The sequence below is a fragment of the Tyto alba genome, unplaced genomic scaffold (assembly GCF_018691265.1).
Source record: "Tyto alba isolate M040663 unplaced genomic scaffold, T.alba_DEE_v4.0 Super-Scaffold_40, whole genome shotgun sequence".
Classification (NCBI taxonomy): Eukaryota; Metazoa; Chordata; class Aves; order Strigiformes; family Tytonidae; genus Tyto; species Tyto alba.
The window spans coordinates 43,871,664-43,896,562 of NW_024881316.1; the positions used below are offsets into that span (position 1 = coordinate 43,871,664).

Genomic DNA, 24,899 nt, shown 5'->3' on the forward strand with positions numbered 1-24,899 from the left:
CCACATGAGTTGGAGAAATATTCACAAGGGATAATCAGTGGGATAATGTTTCTCCACTGAGTGATTCAGATCCCTGATAAGTGAAGTTCTGACTCAGATTTTTCCTCTAAGAAATCCTTTCTCTCATGCTCCAGTTCTCCAGTGACTGCAGTAGGAATCTGGGGAGATTAGCTTTAGCAAACTAAAACTGGCATTTGTGAATACTTTCCTTTCTGTGATGGAAAATATCATCCAAACTATCACTTGTGTTGGTGATAAAAAAAATAATAATAATAATAAATTTAAAAAGTATTTTAAAGACTCTGAAGTGAATAAAAGGTTTTTTTTATACAAATGAATCCTCTATGTTTCTTTTTCCTCTGAGTACTTAAAATATTTGCCCAGCTCTAATAGCACTGTTTTGGTCAGGATAGAAAGAACTGCACTGTACATAGGACTAAGGAGTAAAATAAAACTGTCATCATGTTTTAATTTATTTACAGAAAGAGGAACTTGAGACAGTATGATTGTTTGTCATCAGGTTTTCATTTTCTGTATGTGAAATGAGCCTTCATACTTCCAGTTGGGTTTCGTTCATCGTTGCCGAGTCCCTGTGTGCAGATATGGTATACATCCTATGGGAAGGAGAAACCACAACAATCATTTTGCTCATACCAAGATGACAGTTAAATTCCTAATTCTGGGAAGTGATTTTTCCAGATAATTTTGTTCACTGCACAGGCCTAGGAAGACCAGCTTGCATTCATCGTGAGAGACTAGGTGAAACCTCCCTCCTTCAGAGTGACAACATGGAGTCTAAACACAAATCCAGTTGCCATGGATTCACTGGGCTACTTTAGATTTGTCTATCATTTGCCTAAAGCTGCAGAAGGGTATTTGGTAGGCTATAAATTCAGCACCTCAAACACTTAAAACATATAAACTATGTATGTTCTGCAGATGAGGTAAATCTGAGTGTAAGATTATAGAGTAATCTTTTAAGGGAACTTGTGGAAGTTTGAGATATTGATTCATTTTCTGAAGAACACATCAAAAATGCTGGAATTGGTAAGGGAATAATATGATTGATGAAAGGGGCCTTAATGCTTCTAATAAGTACATACTGAGGCATGTATGTTCTAGGCTGTTGACTCAAATTACTGGAATTCAATGGATTCACAGTCACTTCTATGTGGTAGGGCATTTGTGGCTTTTATATCAGTCTACACTGCAGAATAACATCCATCATTATCTCATTGTTGTTCAATCACAGAAGAAAGATACTTGTCTGACATTAAATAGAACTAGAAACATTTTTACTCCAAGTGCACAATTAGTTTGCAGGAGCAATACTGGTGGTTAGCACAGATTTTGCCAGAAAGTTGTAAACAAAAGAGAGGCCTTTTTGTGAAACCTTATTACGCTTTGAGTTGTTTGGTTTGAGGTTTTTTGGTGTGAGTGGTACCTACTGGGTGATTAAGGAACTATTGCCTCTCCCTGATAATTCTGTGGCTGAAAGGCATAGTATTATCAGGTTTATTATGTAAAGAATTAACAGAATTCTTTCCCATATACTTCACTGGCATTGGACATAATCAACACTTTCTGGAGGTAATCCATATGATGACACAAAAGAAAAGGAACGAGAAGACAGGACTGATCCCCAAAACACTAAAACCAATGGGATTTTTTTCAACTATTATCAATGGAGTTGCAGCTGGATCTCCTTGTTTCTCTTTTTACGCCTAGAGTCACTTCACAAATTTCCATGGCAAGAAAGACCCTGAATAGATCATGGTCACAATCAAGAAATATGATTCAAAGAGCTGTGACTCTTGGTAGATCTTAGTCTGGTACTTTTTGGAACATTGTATGCATAAAGATATCTTACTTATCAAAGAAGAAATTACCTTGATTTCTTCAAAGATCTTTTCTTCTGCAATGTCTTCAATCCTCCGGGCCGGCAACAGGCAAACTTACAATCAATGACCTGGTAAATAATTGGGTTGTACATGGCTGCTGACTTTGCAAGCAAAGTTGGTACCACTGAAAACTGAATGGGAACTGAATCTGGCTGTCCAAAGGCTGACCACACAGAGACCACAGCATAAGGGATCCAGGCAATGAGGAATCCTGCACAGATCAACATTGCCACCTTGTGAGAGGAAAATGGAAGAGAGAGAGAAAGAGGTTAATCTAGCTGTTAGACACTAGCAGCACAGCAGAGCTAGACAGAATGCAAGGGAACATGCCACAGAGTGGAAAAGAAAAATTATAACTTGCTTTGGATATATTTACAATCTGAACAAAAACTGTCATGCATTTCTCTTCTCTTTATCTAGTGTCTGTTTTTCTTTCACCTAACATAGAGCAGCTAATGAGTCAGTTATCACAGACCTTTAAAAATGCCTAAAGGTCTGGCTAAACATGAGGAAACTAAATGAGATCTCAGAAAATAATAATTTTTTTACAGTAAATTTAAATTATTTAAGGAGGAGCATCCTTTCAAAACATACAGACACTTTTTTAGGATCATACATAACATAGAGCTGTGAAAGTTTTTGGAAATCTTGGAAACATCTTTGAAATAAATGCATGTCAAACTGGAAACATTTTCTACAGGGTTTTTATTGTTGTTTTTTTTTTTTTTCTTTTTCTTGGTTATTTGAGGAGCCTCTTACTTCTACTGTCTCTTCCAACCAAATATTCCTCAGATTGTCAAAAAGAAACCCAGCCTCTTTTCCGTTCCAGAGTGAAAAAAACATGTATTTGGAAAAACAAAACCAAAAATATTATTAAGCACGTGTCTTACAAATTCTGGGTCCTCTGAAACCAGATTCCAAAGTTCATAAAATGAAAGTATTTGAAGAAGTTTCCAGGACTGAATTAGGTCCTGATAGTGTGTGGGAGTGGGGGACCTTGATTGCCTCTGTAGGTATGTTTGTTTAGGAGAGTATATTCCTGTCTATACATGCTATAGCTCCTTCTTCTGTATCACCCAGTACCAAACCATGAGGCAAAATCAAAGGAAATTAGCAACAGAAGAGATGAGTTTGCAACATCCTGATCTAAAGCAGGGCTTCTTCCTCTCCTGTAGTCTGTGCTGATGTCCCTCAGAGAAGGCGTCAAAACCCAGTGGGACCAATAACCTGCTGCAAGGATGACCACTGGTAACAGGAGGAAGGAGAAGAGTTTTGATAAACTAGGGGTATCTTATGCTTGCACCCAGGAGGGGGTCGATGGCCTATCTTCCACTCGAAAAATGCCAACCATTTGAAACTCTTTCAAGATAAATATGAAAAAAGTGAGCATAAAGTTATTGAATAAGGCATGAGATGTCAAGTCTCTGGGTATATCCACTCCAGGAGATAATAAATTACTGTATTTACCTGGGTAAGCTGGAATTGAAACTCAGAGTGAGAATGCTAGTACAATGTCTAGTTTTCTTTCTCCTAACACATAGCATGGTTTTTGTAACTCCATTAGATTCTGTAGATGCTTTAAAATGCAAATTTCTACCAAATATTTAGGTTGCATTCCTGGTAAATGAGAAAAGGACTTCCTTATAACAGGAGGAAAAGTAGCCATAGCAATGTTTAGTATAAATATTAGAGACAAATTGTTTGGCACTAAAATTCGTGATTTATATACTTTATCTGAGCCAACCTGTCTGCATTCAGTCACAGCCTGATATATCTTCAAACCACATCATGCAATAGTACATATTGAAGAACAGATGCCATTATACTGCTGCCATTGACAGGTGATTATTCTGCATCCAAACTGATAGCAGTACATGTGCACTTATTTGGAATGAGGCAATTCGCAGGATTACAACAAAAAATCATCAGAAAACTCGAGTTTTTTGGATGTTGCATAACTTTTTGTGGAGCCTTTGTTTCCACATCTTGATGGCAATAGTATTTTCAGGAAAACTTCAGTCTTTTATGCTTTTTTTGTTGTCTGCCACTGAAGAAAGTGCATCTGAGCCAAGGATCTCAAACATAGCCTGTTTGTTATTCATTGTGCTATGAAGTTAAATGGGTTATGGTGGAGAGTCATTTTCCATATTTATATATAACCCAACATTATGTTCTCCCCTGTACATCTGAGACAGAAGGGACAACTACTAATGTTTCAACTCAGATCATATTAAAGTTTTACATGATCCCTCTTATATGGAAAAAATAAATATGTAATCTCAAACCAAAAGTTTTCATCGTTCTTTAAAGGAAAGTCTCAGAATAATCACAAAACTGTTCCGTACAGAAGCAATCCTTTTTAAAGGCAAGTACAGTTTTACCAGCTGTATTGGCAGCACTGACCATACAGGTAGCTAGCTGAGATTCTCTGATATGTTTAGACATAATGTCACTTATTACTGCATATTATGTAACTTTCAATTCAACTCCCCAAAAATGCAATAAAATTTGATTAACCAAGCAAAGGATACTGCTTGTCTCCCTCTTGGCATGGCTTACCGAGGCTGGTGAATCATTTATAGCTAAAGAATCTGGTTTTATTCAGTACAAGTTTTTATTTTGAGATATTTCCTGGCACAATAACCAGTATCAGAAAGGATCATGGCTGTCACCATTGCCAAATAGAAAATAGTTTCAATCAGAAAGAGAAAATAGGATGTGGTCTGAGATGGAAAATTAATTTTATTACTTGAATGCATTTTTATCAGCAGCTCATGGCTGAACCTAAATGATAAATTATTTGCATAAAAAACAATTGCAATGTCACAGGAGTGACTTTGGTTTATATCTTCATTAACAGAGGATCGTAAGCTGTCTGAAAGTTTTATTTCCCTTCTACAATAACCTGCTTTTTATCTGGTTTTCTGTTATAATTCCTGGGCACCTTGAATGCCTTAAAATAATTCTTCGCAACTGCTTCTGAAAGCAAAGGGAGTTTTACGATGGGGAACAAGGCCACAGGGAAATGATGTGGCTTGTGTAAGGTCACACAGGAAGGCTTCAGACTGAATCACGATCTCGGGGATTCAGTTGCCCTAATCACAAAATTACGTTTCAATTCCTGTCTTTTCCCATCTTGACAGTAATAGAGGAAGAAGCTAGAAGAACCACCTTCAGAGCATTGTACCATCACTTGGCATAAGAGACTATATAGCTGAAGTTCTCCAAACCTGCTTTTAGGACCCGATTAAGCAAACTGAGTTAAATCTTCCTGCCTACCTTGGTCAGCTTCATTTCAAGTATGTGGCTGTTCTGAATCCTGGTATCATAGTGAGCAACCTCTTTGGTGGATGATTTGACCTTCAGAATGATTTTGACATAGGAAAACACAATCACCGCAGTTGGGAGCAGGAGGCAAAAGAAAAGAATACTCAGAATAAAAGCCTGTCCAGCCACTGAAGCCTGAGCCAGCCACCAGTCCAGAGTGCAGGAGGTCCCAAATGGCTCAGGGGCATAGCTCCCCACACCAGCAAAAGGCACCGTAGCCCAGAACGTAGCATAGGCCCAGATTATTGCCAGACATATAAATGCATGATGTCTCTTAAGCCAGGTACCTGCAAGATAATTGAAGAGTTATAACCTGAGGTCCATATGTATTTGGCACAATTGAATATGTCATTCTACACATGCGGTAAGAGTTTGTTTGGCTGGTTGACAACTACTGCTGTAGGGTTTATCTCGCCTCCTTCTAGCTATCTATAGCGACCCCTGAACTAGCCACCCCAGTTCGCATCATACCTTATGAGGGGAAATACTCATAGAGAAGACTCCACCTGACTTTATTTCAGATCTCTACTTTAGGCTGTGATGATTTACAACCTAGAAGAGTCTGTACAAAAACATCCAAAGAGCTAGCTCAGCAATGATCGTGGGAATCTTGACTAGTAATCTTGAAAATTGCTTTCTTGGTCTGTAAAGGCATATTCATAGTGTGTGGTCAGATGAGATGAAGGACTATTTAATTCAGCCTTTCATTGTTCAGTATGAAGACTCATTAGCTGAATCTCTATGATGCAACTTATGTTATTTCCTATTCTTTCTGTCACATATTAACCAGCTAAAGTTTGACCTTAGAAAACTTTTAACATAAATCATTAACCCAAGCAACTGAAAGATAAGGATTTACAGACGAAATAACATATCCAAGATTTATTTGTACCTTGTCATTCTCTTCCAGTACTGCAAATCATCATGTGCATACAGTCAGAAGTATTTGTAATTGGTGTTTTTATGTATCCTTGTCCATTTGTTTTATTAAATGCTAATGACATGCCTGGAGCGATGGAGTGGAGTATTGTCTCTCTGCCCATCTTGCATGCAACCCTATTCCAGCTAGAAAAAGCTTCAGTTTACAAGTTTTCCATCATCAGCTATGCTCAACATGTTAGATTCAGATAGGACTAATAAGTTAATGCCTATGATTTATGCAGAAACTCAGACTACAGTATTATAACAGCTCTTTCCATCTTGGAGGATCTGTTTTCACTCCTCATCCACTGACACTGAGGATCTTTCTTCAGGATTTTAGAATGACTTAAAACAAAAGTAAAGAAAAACAAATAATTCTAATTTGGATGCGACCAGTGCCCCTTCCCCAGCTGATATTACCCTTCCAGCTCACTGGAAGGAAGATGAACACTGACTGTCAAATGATGAATTCAAGCACAATGGCTGAGAGACAGGAAGGTGGTTTGTTGTGTTCAGGTGTGGAAATACTACAGTACTACAGCAACAATAACATGAGGACTAAAATTTCAGCACTATTTTCACAGCTATTGTGAAACCACATCAACCTGTTATATCAATCCATCCATCATTCAATAAATAAATCAGTTGTTGCTTTTGGAGCAAAATGAAGGTGTAGATATAATCAGGTGTTCCAGGTTCCTGATTGATTTAGTCCACAGGACTTATTATCAGAAACTGTTCAAACAGCTTCAACGTTGCACTTCTTGTGACAAGGAACAATGGAAAGAATGAAGCATATAATACTTCTTATTGAGGAGACACAAGATATTGATGGATATGGTGATAACACCTTTCATCGCTAAATTCATTGCATCCTCTCAGGTTCCTTCTCCATATTAGAGAGATGATATCACATCTATTATGACCTATTGCACATCCATATCTTTTAGACGTTTTAAATAGCTTGCCATATACCTTAAAGGATTTTAGGCATCTAATAAGTAACACTTTTGTGTGTCAGGACATAGAACCTGCAAGATATGCAATAGTTGAATCTGTTAATGACAGTAGGCCTTGATAGACACAAAGTGATTTATCTGTGAGTGATTACAAAAACTCATGGCTTAAGCAGACAGCAGAGAAAACAGTGACGGTGTTATGTCCAGCAATACAAATGTAGATGGGATTACTTGGGTCATACAAATATGTTCTTGTTATGTCTGTATTCCCCTCTATATTTAACAAAAACATTTTGAAGAGTTTAAGTATGATTTTGGTCCAGAAAACTGTATCACTTAATATAGTTTTTCTGTAGTCATTTAATACAGCTTTGATTTCTTACCGTAAGACAAGTGACAGATTTTTAGGTATCTATCCAGGCTGACAGCTGTCATGGTAATCAGGCTCCCACAGCCAAAAAAGAAGCCAGCCCATCCATACCAGCGGCAACCCATCCATCCAAACACCCAGCGGTGAGAAAAGAAGGAAATGATACTAAAGGGTTTTCCTACAACTTCAAAAGGAAAAAAGAATGTCAGCTGATGGCCAAAATCCATCACTGTTATAACCACTCTTTCCCAGAAAATCAAACCCTCTCCTTTGTCCAAAGATAATACCCATAAAGATGCTCTGCAGAGTGGAGAGAGGGCTCCAAGAACAACAGATGTGATGACCTGTGTGCTCTCCACTCACAGGACTAAGACTAAAACAGTTGTAGCTGGATCCCATAGCATCTGTGCTGTGGTAGGATGAGCCAAGACTGCAGAATGGCTGGAAACAGATACTTTATTGGAGACTACATGAACAAGAACTAAACACAGACTCTGGTACTGAGCATGTGCAAGCTCCTCCCATTTTGAAAACTTCACAGTATGTGTTAATTCCACATGCAAACACATGCCAGCATGTGTAAAATATGGGTTATGAGTGAGTCTGGGCTTGAAACAGGTACAGATAATAAATTAATATTAATACTAATTCAGATAATTACTATTAATATTTAGTAATTTATATTTACTAAATATAATTTATATTTTAATTTACTATTAATATTTAGTAATTTATATTTAGTAATTTAGGCTACATTCCTGTAATCAATTGAGTGTCTTCAAATGTGGGATAAAGAAATTTGCCTTCAAAGAGGGCTTCTACAAACCTACCAAGGATCAAGAATAGGATGCATGCTGTGGTAAAGTGTTAGATTAGAAAGTAAGATGGTGCTATGGCTGCATAGCCAAAAATCTATGGACTGAAGTATGGACCTGAGCTGCAGAAGTAGTTTCAGCTCCTGTCCATACCACACACTTCCTGGTGACTCTCAGCAAGTCACCTGACCACAGATATTAAAAAGTTTTCAACATTTGCAAACAGAAGGGAAATACCTAGCTATTTTGGAGACTCTCTACTAGTGGTACGTTAGTTCATTTCTCCAATTGTAAAAGTGGGTGTTGCATTATGGAAGAAGTGAAGTTAGGTCATACATTGTTCCATTCTCACCTTAAAACAGATTAACATTATTCATAGTCTTCGTAAGTATCATGAAAAAGAGAAAGTTCTGAAATTGCAATTTTCTAGTTGACTTCTTGAGTTCTTTCTTTTTTTTTTTTTTTTTGTCTCAAACAGGGCAAACAAAAAAATCATCTTTATTTGAACAGAAATCTCAAAACAAATCAGTCTAGAAATATCAGCATGTTTTCCAAATCCTTCATTTCTACTTACCAGACTGACCTGAAATGTTCCAAGGCCTGAACTGTTCAACTGCAATGTTCAAACAACATTAAATATTGAACTCCACCTTCCTGTGACTTCATTCCTTCCTGCACAGGAGTTGTCAGAGTACCTCAAGGAGCTGAAAACATCTCAGCTGCCATGGGAAAGTTTCCCCAGCTGAACCACACTGTAATGTCATGGCAGCTCAATGAATTGGTTCATAAAGAAAACAAAAATGGTCTTATAAACTGTATTTTCCACAAGGTAACTTAGTCATAGAAGTCAAAACAAAAGTCTCTATTTTGTTGAAGTAATCTGTAGAAAAATATTTTGGATTATTTCCCAAAATATTTAATTTCAGACCAAACTGATACAAAACTAAACATTCTATTTTCATTCTTAACAGAAAATTAAAACATTTCTACCAAAACAAAATCTTGCAGAAAATGGCTTTTGCTCCATCTTCTGTACTTAAAATATCATGATTGAAAACCCTTCAAAATTAGGCTTATATTTACACAAGGTATTTGGGGATTCTTTTCCCTTCGCTTAAGCCTGCAAGGAAAATTCTGCCTGAGCCTGAAGGTTGTGCTAAGGTCAATATATTATGTGCTTTTCTCTGAGAAGAATAAAAGTACTTTAATTTTTCAAGCAAAAGCTGACCCCAGCAATTAAGGTTTCAAGAAAAACATGCAATATGGCAAGGTCTAGGATATATGCTAAGAGTCAGCAATTTTACTCATGTATATCATTGCCAGTTCTAAAGGCCAACACAGTTATTTGCACAAAATCAAATTTCTCTTCAGCGGCACAGGACTCAGGGCATGGTATCAGTGCAAAATGAGCCTGATGCAGTTCTGAACAAGTGGCTGCTGCCACCCTGTGGAAATCTGCAGGAATCAAGGCCATGGCAGGACCCGTTTCTTGAACAAGGTGCCAAGTATGTGAAAAGTGACAATTTTGGAAAAAGTCCCATCTTTCCATCCAGCAGACAGAACACATCACATATCTCCAGTCAACATCTTCCATTAATAGAAAAAAAAAAAAAAAGAGCACACATGGTTTTGCCCATCAGATTTACAATTATTTTTAGTTACAAAACTTAAACACGCAGATAGTCTGAGATTCCCATGGAAGACAAGTTGACCAAGTGGTATGTTAGTGACAGACCTTAACAGAGAAACTAGCAGCTGTCATATTAAGAAGAGTCCCAAACATGTAGTTTGCACGGTTGTGACATACAACTTATATGATTGGGATATATCTGACTACATTCCAAAAATACACCTAGGGAAATTTTCCTGAAACAGTCCGTCTCATTGGGACGACTCTCACTGGAGAAGAAATATCAGCAGCAAAAGGCATTTTGGGATCCCATGACTGTCACTTGCTGTGGCCAGAAAGAATGGTGGGACAGTAAAAATGAGTGAAAATAAGACATGAAATTACCTGAAATGCCCAGATCACACACTGCTAAATTAACAGTCATTATCTCAGCAGGTCTCAACTTCTTTTTTCGCTTTGAGGACATAAAAATAACATACCCATTTCCCAGAGTTGAAAGAATCCCTATAATAATGAAAAAAAAAAAAATAAAAACAATCAAAATAGAATTCTCCTCAAAACCAGCAATATCCCATCTTTCTTGTGAAATTCTCTGATATTTTCAGCCTGAACCTGTGGTCTCAAGGCTAGACATTTTATGCTAAAACATGATCATCACATCCTCATTATGCAGCTCATAGAGACATATACTGCAGACATCTCCCTCCCACAACAAATGCAATTTTCAACTCTGCAGCAGGACATTGCCTTCACCACCTGAGTCTGTACAACTATTGACTGAATGTACATAATAGAAATCCCATAATTCCTCTGTTCTGATCAACCCTATTCTTCTCACAAACATTTATACATCCACAAGAATGAAATTCAGCTGTCTGTAATCACAAGGATCCTAATCACTGACCAGCCTTAATTTTATTAAATACTATAATCAGAGGTTAAGGGATAGATTTCTAAAATAATGTAAATTAAGATACTAATATCACAGATTAAATTTTACAGTACAGATTTATTTCTGTCATAAGAAAGAAAAATGATAAAATATATCTAATTTTAACTTCTTTGGGATTTCAGTGAATGAAGAGGGATACTGGTCATGTTGGCTGAGATCTTTTTTGCCATATCACCACCCAAGGATTCAGAGGGACCAATGCTGCAAGTGGTTAATCACCCATGGAGCTAATCACACTGGTACCAAAAATTGCAGGATTTCCAGTCCCCTTAAAGAAAACTTCCTTCACTAACTAATGTTTGAAAGAGTTTGAGCCCAGAGTGAGAGTTTTGCAGTGGAAACACAGGAGAACACACAGCACCCTTTTCAGTCACCCCCAAAGTTGAACACCCAAGAGGACCGTGGCCCACAGAGCCCTCATGTCAGAGCAGAGGAGACAAGTAAGACGGAAGGAGATGCAGAAGAAAAACGTGAAGAGCAAAGAGTGGCAGAGGCCCCAACCTCCTGTGCCACTGTTGCCTCACCAAAGGGACCTACAACAGCAAAGAAGGAGATGTTGGAGTGAAGTTCAGCCTCAGAACAGGGGAGGAAAGGTGTTTCCCTTAAGTATTTTATTTTTGTAATCTTTGTTTCTCATTACCCAAATCAGTAATTAAATATGAAGTTAAATGCCCCACAATGAGTCTGTTTTGCCCACGACAATAACTGGTGATCGATCTCCCTGTCTTTATGTTCACCCTGTCCTTATCTCCACTGGTTTTGCTCATCATATTTCCTCCCTGTCCCTCTGTGGAGGCTGTAAACAGGTGGCTGCCCTGGGTGCTTGGCTATTGGCCAAGGCCAACCCACCACACTACTATAAAAAAGTCATAAATAACTCAACTTTCTTGTAGATGAGGCAGCAAACCTACACATGGATTTGGTGCTGCAAACTCAGCCATAATCTGTATTTCAAAAATACTCCAGCAGCCTCCCAGTTACCCAACAACACCACCGTCCCCAAATATTGTATCTTCGAACACCACATAATTTACATCAGAGTGTTCTAGGAGGCCAGACCTCAGGAATTAAAGCTCAGGAATTAAATGGGTATTTAATTACTTACTCTGTCCCATCAATTGAACGATCCCCTTGCAAGGGTGGCATGTCCTCACAAAACCAAGAAACCCAACCTGGGAATATCCATGAAGCAGAGAGAAAAATGGTTCCCGGAGGCTAAAACCAGACTATTTCTCAAGAAATATGAGTAACTGTGGACCAAAATTTTGCCAAACTCAGGACAAAAATACTTTAAATTTTTGGAATTTTTCAGTAATGAATGCAATACTCGTCTAATTGGAAACAGCTCTTATTTTTATACTGACAGTATTGCTTTCTACATTATTTTTAAAAATAAACAGGACAGAAGCTGTCTTATCTTTGAATCTTAGGTTTTCTCAGCAAACTTGATTTATCCTTGGTGAATGAAATTTAAAGAACATCCTATTCTTATGGCTCTGAAAATTTAATCTGAATTATAAGTAGCTACAGGCATTCATATGAATTATTTTCTTCTTTGCAGCTAAGTAAATGACTTTTAGTATTGCTGAGCACTCTTCATAGATCTTAATCCTTTTCTCTCTTAATGCCATTTTCTCTCTTGATATTTAGGATATCTAGAGAGCCAGAATGCAGTTTGAAATATCTTTCAAAAGCACCTGACATTTTCCTGAATCTTTTTCAACTGACTGGTAGTCCAAAGTGATGTCTTCATCAGACAAGCATCTGAAGCAACTGCATATTATTCATAGCAATGTTTCAGAAAGCCCTAGTGCACTGACCTCCTAACCCTACTGCTGGAAGGGATCAAGTGATAATTTAAGTTGCCTTTTGTCTATACATCTGTCTGACAATTGCTTACCTGAATTCTTGTTTAACTTCTTGGTGATAGAAACTTTGCAATCTCCTTAGATGAACCATCTACTGACTCATTTTTCCCATTACTAAAAAGATTTTCTTAACAGCTAGCTGAAGTTCTCAGTGGTGCAGTCTCCCAGCTCTGGTAGGTGCTGGCAGGATGTGTGTCTGGGCAGAGCCCAGTGATGGAAACGGGAAAAAAGACTCTTCAGATATAAAATAAAGGCTATTTTCTAGGGGCAAACACAACTGTCCACAGCACAGTAACACTATTACATATATACAAAGAGCCAAGGATGCAATAACTAAAAAAGTGACACCCACAGAGAAATAGCGAGGCTTAGATACGCAATCTGCAGCGAAAGTTGAAAGTGTGTAAAAGTAGCAATCAGAGGCGGGGGGGGAAAGAAAAACAAAAGATAATCTGGAATTTTGTTTTCAATTAAGCGGTTTCATAACACGTTGAGGAAGCATGTAGCAACAGTTTACAAATCAATAGTTACTTTCCACGGGCTTTCAAAGGAGCTGACAACCAGTGGGTCACCACTCAGTAGTTAGTCACCCTACCCAACTGTGCAGAAAATCAATCAAGTCAGTGATGAAAAAGCTAGCAGGGGAAGTAACAAATTAAAACGAATCGGATTCTTATAACCACGTGTACTATTTGATTATTTTTTTTCCAGACATTTAAAAAAATACACATGGAAATTAACTGATTAGGACAAAAGATCACACATTCACAGAAAATTTTAACAGATTGGCCAAGACCCCTCATTTTCTCCAAAGACAAAAAAAAAATGTATTTTAATACTTTCAAACTGCAATACTTCAGTTGTACAACCAGCCTGACCCTAAAATCTTCGCTGAGTTTCCAGACAGGATCCCAGCCTTGTTTGCTCACTATGCAGCTTCTTTGCCCTTTTCAAATCAATTTTAAACACACTTGCACCTTACATGCCTCAAGCACAAAAAAATGTCCTATGGCAGTTCCCACCTCCTGGCTTCCCACCTTTCCACATCTAGTCCCTCTCTCTGCTATCAGGATGTCCACACAGGACATCCTCAAGAAGGGTCACCATTTCTTGGAAGGGCTCTGCAGAAGAATAGGGGACACAGTTCAGTGGCAGAAGGTGACGATGAGCAGGTTCAGTCTGAACCATGAGTTATAATAAAAAAAAAAAATATACATAAGTAATTAAATTAAATTAAAACATTATGTTCTCCAAAGAAGTATTAGAAAGCTAGCATAGTATTTACAAACCATATACTCTTGTTGAGCCTCCAGCTTGTTCAGAAGGACTTTTCTGCTCTAATTCTTTTGATTTGCTTTGGTGAGTCAAGCAGTTGTGTGACTTAATGAGTGTTCCTATAGACACATACACACAAAGACTTTGGATCACGTGTGAGTTAAGACACTGAGGTTTTGTGAAACAAGAGTAAGGTTGATATGGAAGTGTTCTGTCTTGTCTCTTGAAATACTGAACATAAAGCTTCATGTTTTGCAGTAATGGTTAATAGTTGCCATGTCCTCATTTCCTATTTTGGAAAGCTCAGTTTCCTCTCCAGATTTTCCTTAGATACAAGGAAGAAATTCTTCCCTGTGAGGGTGGTGGGACACTGGTACAGGTTTCCCAGAGAAGCTGTGGCTGCCCCCTCCCTGGAAGTGTTCAAGGCCAGGTTGGATGGGGCTGGGAGCACCCTGGGCTGGGGGAAGGGGGCCCTGCCCGGGGCAGGGGGGTTGGGACTAGATGATCTTTAAGGTCCTTTCCAACCCAAACCAGTCTGTGATTCTATGATTTTATACCCTCGCTGGGTACAGGAGCTGAAAGTTCCAGCTTGGTTTCCCATCTTCTGCAGATTACACATTTTACAAGGTAAATCTTCAATAGTGCAGAGTTACCCCAAGACACAACTATGCCCAAGATCCATTTGAGCACATAGTTTTTGTTCATTGTTTTGGATACCTGGGAGCTGTGATTACCTATAAATCTGCCAATTAAATCAAATTTACAGCTTTAGCAAGTCTGTGGTGTGGAATTTGATGTTACTGAATAGTTACACAGAACTAGGCTTTCCTCTCCACCACCTTAAGATCCATTATCTAGCACTGAAAATCTCTACATGGCAGTGCTTATTGTCTCAGCAGAAATGTGGATGTTTTGAACTGTCAGAAAACAGCTTAATGGGAAAGGAAATTTAGGATTATTTTTGTTTGCAGAAAATAAAAAAAGCCACTCGGAGACTTACCTGGGAACAAAAAGATGAATTTCCTTCTAAGTTCTCATACTCTTACAAGCCCAAGATATTATTGAAATGTTGCTATCCACCTAAACATGAATGTTTAATAAAATACAGATCTGCACATCAGCAGGATCTAATGGTGACATCCCCAATGCACTAAGCTTAACCAGTCTTGTAAGGTACAACTCACATCAGAAGCATTAACCCAAACAAAGCCTTAATTTTTTTTTGGCAAGAGACATGTATTTAAAGACTACTTTACCCCTTCTATTCACAAGCACAGAAGAAGACCTGACATTGCTCCTTCCATCAGTTTTATTTAATTCACTCTCTCAGTGGTTGAGCTCTGAGGTGTAATTTTGCTTTACTGATAAAAAGTATAATACCCTTCTTCTTCACACAAACCCCTATAAAAGGGGGGGTTTATGTACATCTCTTGGCCTCTGGAAGATTAATATGCATTTCTGTATTATGCACAGTGGCTAAAACACTGCTGTGCTGGGTCTAGAAAATATGAAACCAGTTGATGTTGCTAAAATGGCTGAGGGCACAACTGACCAGCAGGTAAGCAATGACTGCTTAAAAACATTGCAAGGTTTGCTAAAAGGGATTAAAAGTATCTGTGCAGGGTACCAGCGGTATCTTATGCTATAGATGCAAGTTCAAGGAAGATGCAAATACAACATTTACATGTGTATGTGAAAAGCATACTTGGCTCTAATGAAAGATGCTACTGGAGTGTGTAATGACCATAAGGGTAAAGTGACTAACCAAGTAAAATGTAATGAAAAACAAACACATGAAAAAATAATTAAAAACCAGAGCAAAATTTAGCAAATTATATTTAGAGCTACACATGTATATAGCAGAGCTGTCTTGAGCTTTCATGGCTTGGGCCACTGGGTGCAATGAGTCCGAGACAGGCTGTTTGATGTCCAGTCTACAACATTGGGAAGCTGAGAATCTTACAGGTAAATCCCATACCAAAATGACAATAGGCCCTTTTAAAACTATAATTTCAGTCTCCTCACACTGCTCATGTAAATCTGTGTCTTCATGGTTAGCTTTTGTTTTTTCACGGGAAATTTCTTTCTGTTCCTTGTCTTAACTTGATTATGTTTTTTAAGACTTTTCTGACACCTGGAAGTTGTATTTCTTTGAAACTGGATAAATCTACACTAAATAGAGCCAATATAACAAGGCAACACAGTGTACACTGAAAGAATTCATTTCAGATGATCAGACATATTTCCTAGGATTAAAGCTAAATTTGCTTAACTGAATGAAAAAGCCCCGAGGAGGGGGCAGGGTGTTTTGGACAGTTCAGTGAAGACACCTGTCTACATAGCAGCACAAAAAAATATTTATATGAAAAGCTGGGATACGTACAAAGCAGTGCATGAATACTGAGAACAGCACAGTGATACAGCTTCACTTGCCATCTCTGCTGCTCTGAATTCCTTTTTCAATAAAGACATAAGCAGAAGACAAATGAGAAATAAGCATTATTCAAGTCCTTGTGAGACCTCCACTGCAGAAAAGATTAGATTACTTAGATCAGTTGAGGGAAAGGAAGTAAGTGAGAGTAACAAGCAGAGATGTAAAATAGTGAATGAGGAACATGAAGGTAGGACTGAAAGATCTTTGTATTGTGTGCAGAACTGATAGAACAAGAGAATGGATCAAAACCAAAATAAATGTCAAGGAATACACTGTACACACTGCATTCAGCCTGATATTCAATTGTCTGACACCCAGACCCCAGTTTGGTGTAGTAAAATCACATGGCCTTGGCTCAGCTTTACTAAGAAAATAGCTGCTGAGCTGTGAGAAACGGCATAAACTAAAGCCATAAAACATAAGGAAATCTAAACTATAGAAAGAAGTGTAAGTGTTGAGGCAACAGTTAGAAGCTCACGTAATTGAGAGCAAAAATATTGACACAAAAAGATATAACCTTGCCCCCATCCCCAAAGCAAAGATAGCAAATCATCAAGAACAAGGACCGCTTTATTCCTAGAAGAAATGGAGACTGATATTTCCCAGATGAATGACAACTCCTCGGCATACGAACAATTAACGTAGAAATCAGTCCCAGCTATCATCTATTTGTATTAACCAATAAAATAATTACATTTGTTCTGCTTGCAAAGCAACTTTATACGTGGTAGCAGGCTCCAAAACTAAAGGGAGGGCAGGGTGTTAGGCAGAAAATACTGTTCAATATAATATGTAACAGAGGGCAGCTGATGCCAGGAGCTGAGCAAGATTCAAATGTGCGCTTCTGAGGATGTTCTTTTTGCTGTATAGGTACGTGAGAGAGGCTTTGAAAACAGGTCATAAAACCCACATGGCATAAATGCAAAAGCCAGTTCTAGTCAGGAATGATTAAACCGCAAGCTAGTAACATATCAGTGGAAAAAAAAATGAGTATTTCTTCACTTTTTGCTGGAAGGTCTACTGTTAGTCAGTTTTGGCTGATTGGATCAGCACTGTCTGTTGACACTAACTGTTGACACCACATTTTTAACACCTTCTCTCCTATTCCTTCTAGATTTTTCTTTCTAGTATGAAGAAATACATAATTACACATTTAATGCACAGCAGCTTCTGTCTTCTTCATGAGTGCTGCAAGGATGCAGTGACTTAGTCATATTTCAAAGAGGAATTAAAATCATTACCAATTACAGTCAAATAAAACCCAGCTACAATGTCAGCTTCTCTAGAAAGCTTTGATGCAAAAGGGTCTTCCTTCTGGAGATAGTGTGGGAGGTATTCTTCTTGGGAGGAAGTGTTGTGATCTGATGCCATCCCATTCATGTCCAGTTCAGCGTCTGAAAAACAAAAGTACAGACTTTGAAATAGATCATGTCTGACACCAGGCAATGAAAAGATATTTTTGTTTATAAACAAGATGAACCCTCTTGCCTTCATTTCTGCTCTACCAGCTTCCAGGGCATTTCAGGATCCAATTCAAAATTGCATAAAGTATCCTACCACGATTTATTTCATGACTTACTTTATCCAAGAATGTCATTATTCATATGGCACTCATCACAGTAATCCATGTGAGCAGTATCAAGGTACCAGTGTGCTGCAACATTCCAGCCAGGGCCTCTGATGTGACTTCCTTAAATATTCTAAGAAGGTTCGTGTTTCCAGCTGGGTGTAAGAGTGACCTGACCCAGGACTGAGAATATGGAAAAACCAAGCAGGGCAATTGTTTATGTCTGAATAGCTTCATTGCTCAATGTGTTTAATGCATACTGAACTTGTCTTTATCTATACACACTGTTCTTGTAATCCCAAGAAACTGGGAATTATCAGTAAGACAGTCCCAGCAATTTCTTCACAACCTAAAGGGCACTATGTCTACAGATGACAGCTCTGCAAATTTTACAGTTAAATGATAAGTTACATACATAAATTCTCCTTAGAGTTATTTAGATGGTGGGTTCTAATGTAAATAACTTCACATGGTTATGGTTATAAACAGTAATTGTCTATTATAATTACGAAGAAGCAGCAGGAATATTAAATAATAGGGCCATCCGAGCAAGCTTGTTAAGCTTTCTTTTAATTTTCTTTTGTGTGGAAATGGACTATTGAGGTCAAATGTGCTAAGATCAGTAAAGTGAACCCTGATATGAGAAAACCAGAATCTGGCAGACAGCCATGGTCACCCCTTCAGGACAACTGAAGTGAAGAACTCTAGTATAAAATGAAAACATTTCTGCAGTGTTTAAAACCACCCAGTCGAAAGTTATTTGGGACATTCAGTCTTTCCATTTCTTCTTGCCAGTGCTTGGTGGAGCAGGAGTGTCATGCAAGAATTTAGCACTTGAGCTGCAGGGCTTCCATCCTTTTTGTTTTGTGGGACCTGGGACAAGTTGTAAAGCTCTGAATTTAACCCCTTAAAGGTCCAAACTTACATGGAGACTAAATCAAGAGAGAAAATGTTTAGTTCTTTTACCCATTTGCTATCCCTTCTGCATCTTGAAGGCAATCTTCTCAATAACAGCCCTGTATGGCCAGAAATGTAGCAGATCAGAAAAGGATGTAATTAACAAGGCAGAATAATTATTCCTCTCACAATTCCAAGTCAAGAAAAGCCATAATCCTGATCAACATCTAGTGCCTAAATGGTGGGTAGAAAAATATGGAGAGGGATAACTTTTAAACTATTAGGTAAAGCCTTGTAAGTGTAGGGGATGTGCGTTTTCCTGGATGGATTATTTCAGGAACCAAGATTTGAACCGCTAACTGTTAGTTTTGTTTATACATGTACTTTTTAAGATACCACAGTATGAAATGCCTAATAAAAGTCGTAAAGGTTCTGATCCACAGTCCCTAAAAGTTAATGAGTCAGGGGCAGGGACTATAAAATATTATTTTAATATAAATTTCAGTGATCCATGCTTGTACCACTCTTCATTGCTTGCAAGTTCCTGTGAACTCCTAGATCAAGTTGGGAGGCTATGAACAAGGGAGATGTACTAATACAGATTCAAATTATGCCTTCTTCCATGTGGCTCTACAAATACTTGCAGATACTGGCAAAATCTGAAGTCCTTAATCTAAATTAGTAAGAAAACAATCATTATACTTATGTTAGCTTGCCAAAATTTTATGCCAAACTGGTATGAAGTGGGGAAAGTATTTTTGTAATTTTACAGGCAAATGAAGTAAATATTGATACTAACTGTTTAAAAACAAAACAAAACAAAAAAGCATGTTGTAGCTCAGAGACAAAAGTTACTTAGTATGAGAAAGAGCTCTATGTAGTATACATGTTCCATAGGAGTTGCAGAATCTGAGCTAAAATTGGATGCTGCAAAGATTCCTCTGTGAAAGTCATTGTAGCAGCAATGCTTTAATGTGCTTGACAAGAGAGCTCAAGGGATGAAATATCATATTCAAAGTCACGCACCACATGTAAGTATAGTAATTATTTGTAGAAACAGATGAATTTACCAAGGGATAAATGGTATAGAAAAATAGAAGACGGCTGTGGACCCAGTGCTACCTCACAGAAAGAATTAGTAGAGCTCATTTTGAAAGAATCAACAGAGCTAGAGTGATAACATTATCAGTTGTGTTAATTAAGAAAATAACTTTCTGCCCTCTAATGATAAATTAAAAGCAAGAAAACCATGTATAATTTTATCTGAGTCAGTAAAAGACAAAAGCTAAAAGGATATATTGGTATCTTTTTTACATAGAGATTATTGTTATCTTTTAAGAGGGAAAAAAGGAATTATCTTTTTCTTTAATTTGTCCAATGATATCTATTTCTCAGAGTCTTCACAGCAAATTTAGTCAGCTCTCAGTGTCTGCTGGATCCCAATTCATACCATCAAGTGTAATTTTTATTCTAAACTTCCCTTGTGTATTTTGTGGAGCCCGTCTCGCAAGCATGGGCTGTGGAAGGCCTAGGCAAATGTCCCCAGTGGGCATGGCCTTGTCCTCCTACCCATCTTGGCTGCTACACCGATAACACAGACTAGAGTCCAACACGCCCAGTGATAAACACTGCTTCACCCTTTAAATACCTGCTTCTCAGTACTCATTTTTCCCCAGTTCAATGTTGACTGTCAAAACGTTTCTGTGGCACACATCCTTAGCCAAGTATTTCCCAACAGTCCAACTAGCTGCTGCATTTAAAAATGTAAATAACAGGAACCAGAAAACTTGGCTCAAAATAACCACGGAGTACCATACTTTTCTTTCATTTTTTTTGATCTCCTAATGTAGTAGAAGAGATTCCCTTAGGAAAGAAGGTCTTGGTTTAATCTCAGTTTAGAGCTAAAGTCTGAAGACTCAAGCTATGGACTGGGAATCTGTCTTTTCTCCTGTTATTGGCTGTTGGTTATTCTAGGGTAGAATCTCTCATACCTGTTTTAGAGGAATCATCACTTTTAATTCACAAAGTTAAAAGTTTAAACTAACATTTCCTATATTTCACATGCACACTGTGCTTTATCATATCAAGCTGCTGCTTTTGTGCTAATAACAACAGAAATCAGTAAAATTGCAATGTCTCACGTTTCTCCTATAAGAGAGAATCAGAGAGCTTTTGGAATATCAAATTTTTGATGTTGATTCTAGGAAAACACTTTATTCCTACAGAAGATCTGCCCAACCAACCTAATACGACACCACATAGCAACACTGGAAGGACATGGCTAGAGAAAAGCTACACTCAGATGTATGTGGCCCCCATCCCAGGCTAAGTACCCTGCTGAGAGGTAAAACTTAAATTTTCCATTAAAGCCCTGGTTAGGTGCTTCTATTTTCTTTCCGTCTTAAAAGTATGCAGTAACACTTATTACTGAGTTTTGAAACAATGCAATAATTATAAAAATAGGACAATAATAAATTCACAAGTTTTTATGTGAGTTTATGTCTGCAACAGCTTTTAGGTTAGTAGGCAGTACAGACCTACAGGTGGATCTGTAGAGCAAAACAGTTACTTTTGAGGACCTTCATTTTTCCAAGTTTATACACTTTTTGAGCACTAGTACTCAAGGAAAAAAAAAAAAAAAAAGTAAAAAAGGCAAATATATGAAAATATCAAAATAGCAAATGGTAAGACAAGCCTTGCTTAAATTGAGTTCTCGATTCTGATTAATAAGCACAGATTAAAACCCAAGCTCTCAAAAGATGTTTTGCAACATAGGTACTTCATCTAGAATGGTAGACACACTTGGACAAGTACTGGAAAATAAATCATTTGTCAAGGACTGGTATTTTCTTGCTCCCTTGTAAGACCAAAGGATTCTACTTTACAGTAGGTCTCTAATGACCAAAGTGTGGGAACAGAGAGCACACCACAACCTACCATCTAGCTCATCTACAGATCACCTTTCCAGCAGAGCCCCTGCTGAAAGGCTCCCAATGACTGTAAAAACAGATTTAAAACCATAACAAAAGAAACTAATCTGCTGCTTCCTACTAGAAATGGACTCGTGCTTATTCTTGTGCTGCAGACATTCATATTTAATTAATACAAACAATTCCACTTTTAAATAATATATTCTTTGAAATGGAACTGTTCCACTATAGCCAACCTCAGGAGATCCAGAATCCTGACTCAGACACTATAAAATGGAAATATCAAGCCTGAAAACTGAGATTAAAAAAAAAAAAAAAAGCAATCTGAGGTTTGAGGATTTTTATTTGGCTTAATCAATGCACTTTTGTCAGCCCTACATCAGTTTTGCTCCCTGCTCTCTCCTCATCTCCTGCTGGGGTGTCTTACCATGTCCTTTGTGGCTTGGCCAGGCTCTTCTTACCCTGAGGAAGGCAAGGACATGCCATCCCCACCTCTTTCAGGAAAAAGCAGACAGCAGAAGAGCAGCAACCTTCCTGATCCCATCTTTCTATAGAGAGGGCACTGAAGGAAAGGGGAAAAAAATCTCAGTTGTTCCAGCAGAGCAATGACCACCTGCAGTTTTTCCTAAGGTTTGGACAAATCCAGGGAATTTACACCTGGGCCTGCCAAAAGCAGGACATTTTACAGGCGGTGAGTGGCAGCCACCAGAATGGACCTGACTGTTATCTGCCATTTATTGGGCACTGACATTTGATTTCATGGTTTTGTAAACCCCTCAGTGGCTGGCACACTGCAGACACAGCATGAGACTTGCTGTGCCCCAAGCAAACACTGGCCTGTGACTGTAAGGTCACATCTGCCTTTACAACATCATCTGGAGAAGGCAAGAGCTTCATGGAAACAGCTATCTCAGCAGCTGCAAACCACCGACACAATCTGGCCAGACTGTGTTTTTGTCTATTTGTATTTCACCACACACCATGACTTTGTCACTGTCCATCTTTTCCACCCTAGTCCACCTATTTTCCTATCTTCTGAAGAAGATTCTTACAGTCCCCTACCCTCCTGAGGGAGCAGAAAAGTCTGGAGGACCAAGCACAGTGCAAACCCCTAGGTCCTGTGGAGTCCTATCCCTTCTTCTACTTAATGAGCAATTTTCAGCAAATTGCTAAACCTCTTCCCCCAAAAGGAAAACAGAGTGAATTTGTATCCACAGTAGAGGTGGGCCAATGGGTTACTGTGTGCTGGTGTAATGGCTCTCAAGTCAGTGATATGAGCAAGAATGGGTTCTGCTGTTTTGGAAAATTATAAACCACAAGCTGTCCTAAGAGATGTAGAGGCACGCAATGCTTTTATGAAGTAAGAATGAACTTATTAGCTCCTGTAACAATAGACTATGATTTTACAGGTGATGTCATACTTGGAGACTTGAAGCTGTGTTTTTCACCAGGATAGCATCTTTGGAAGACAACTGATTTATTTGCAATAAGAGGATCAAAACTGAAATTTCAGATTCATCTCAGCAGCTTGTTATGTTTTCAATATTTTATGTGAAAAATCACAAACATTATGTTTTCAAAGTGCTGTATTTATACAGTTAGTCCTCAATATCCAAAGGGCACATAACAACATCCACAAGCCTGAAGTCATCTGAATTTTACAATTTATTTGTGGATTTGTTTTCCAGTAGATCAACAGAACAACAAATAATGCTCTCTGTGGTGTAATGTCTACTAATATCCCTGTCGGCAGCCAGATATATGTTTGTGTCCACGAGCAGAATCTGATGGTGCTGGGGCATGCAAATAGTGGAAAATTTCCTTCTTCCGAAAACAGCAGTATATTTGAGCAAGATGGGTAGAGAAGCAGCCTTCACAGCAGCCACCTCTGATTAGGAAGGTAAATCTCTTAACTGTTCACTCAAGCTGCTAATAAAATCCCCTTCATTTGGTTTCCAAGAGTCTAGAACCGCAATGCTCGATAACAATTTTGGAAAACTGAGTGTTATTTCCAAGAGAGCCAATTTGGTGGTGACTGAGGCTTTACATCCTGCAGAAGGCAGACACAGAGAAACGAAATTGTGGCATACGATCATTACAACCTTTATGACTAAAAAACAGACTGGAGAGGACATCAAGCAAACACATACTCCTTATCTGATTTCATAGCAGGATAAATTCTGGTTATGTTGTTACAGATGATTGTCCTAACTGTTCTTAACAATGGAAATTTCACAGCCTCCCGAGGTAATTTTTTCCTGAGGTTAATCAAAGTTTTTTAAGAGGGAAACTTGAGACCATCCACTTCTTAAAAACTCACCCTGTTAGATCAGAGACACCCATTTTCCCCTCAAATGCTTAATATCTGATATAGATAGATCCTTTTGGGGAGAACTAATATTAGGGATTGATTTCAGTATTTTAAGAGTGTAATTAGTGTAGATTCAATAATCTACAGAGTCCAGCCTTGACAAAAGACTTGTTAATTGAAAATGTATTGTAAGCAGGGTTGTTCACATGGAAGGACAATTCAAGTGCCTTGAACAGGTAACACACATATGGAGAAGTGCACTTGTACATTGACTTTGGTAAGAATTGGGCATCAACAGTGTTTTTTAGAGACTCTAAAAAACTTGAAAGTCATCATGATATTATACCACAATATATAAATGAATTGCAAGAGACCTAGATGAAGGAAGCTGAGAAGAAAACTAAGAGAAATTCAGAAGAACCTGAATTCAAACTCAAGCGTTATTTTATCTGGAGAATAGATGGTGTTTAAGAAGCACTGAGAGAAACTCAATTTGGGAAGAAAAATTAAAATGAATATCCATGTAAATGTTTGATAAACAATACAGATTTCCTTCTGCTTGGGATTTAGTCCATAAAATCAGCCTAACTACAGAGCATCGTACACACCAACACTGCAACAACACCCTACGCAGCACCTTGCACCTGAGCCAGTGTCTACAGCAGAGGACATTTGCAGTGCCCTCACTGAGGACCACGGGAAGGTAGCACCCAAAACACATTCACATCTTGCCCCCAAGAAG

At 38.2% G+C, this 24,899-nt stretch overlaps 1 protein-coding gene across 1 annotated transcript; it reads right to left on the minus strand.

The window, feature by feature from the left end:
- Nucleotides 1-398: 398 nt before the first annotated feature.
- Nucleotides 399-22,325, minus strand: OPN5 (opsin 5). Its single transcript, XM_033005031.1, has 7 exons — nt 22,274-22,325; nt 17,694-17,846; nt 10,308-10,427; nt 7,492-7,662; nt 5,181-5,515; nt 1,890-2,134; nt 399-614 (listed from the first exon to the last, which is right to left on the minus strand). Exons 2-7 carry the CDS (start codon nt 17,830-17,832, stop codon nt 551-553), a joined length of 1,074 nt encoding a protein of 357 aa, XP_032860922.1. The 5' UTR covers nt 17,833-17,846; nt 22,274-22,325; the 3' UTR covers nt 399-550.
- Between the last annotated feature and the right edge of the window lie 2,574 nt (nt 22,326-24,899).

Excerpts from the sequence above, each read along its gene's own strand:
- OPN5 (XM_033005031.1), bottom strand. The coding sequence starts at position 17,832 with ATGAATGGGATGGCATCAGATCACAACACTTCCTCCCAAGAAGAATAC. Across the intron at positions 7,663-10,307 it reads GTGTGATCTGGGCATTTCAG|TTGTAGGAAAACCCTTTAGT; the intron begins GTAATTTCATGT and ends TTCCTTTTGAAG. Across the intron at positions 615-1,889 it reads AGATCTTTGAAGAAATCAAG|GATGTATACCATATCTGCAC; the intron begins GTAATTTCTTCT and ends TCCTTCCCATAG.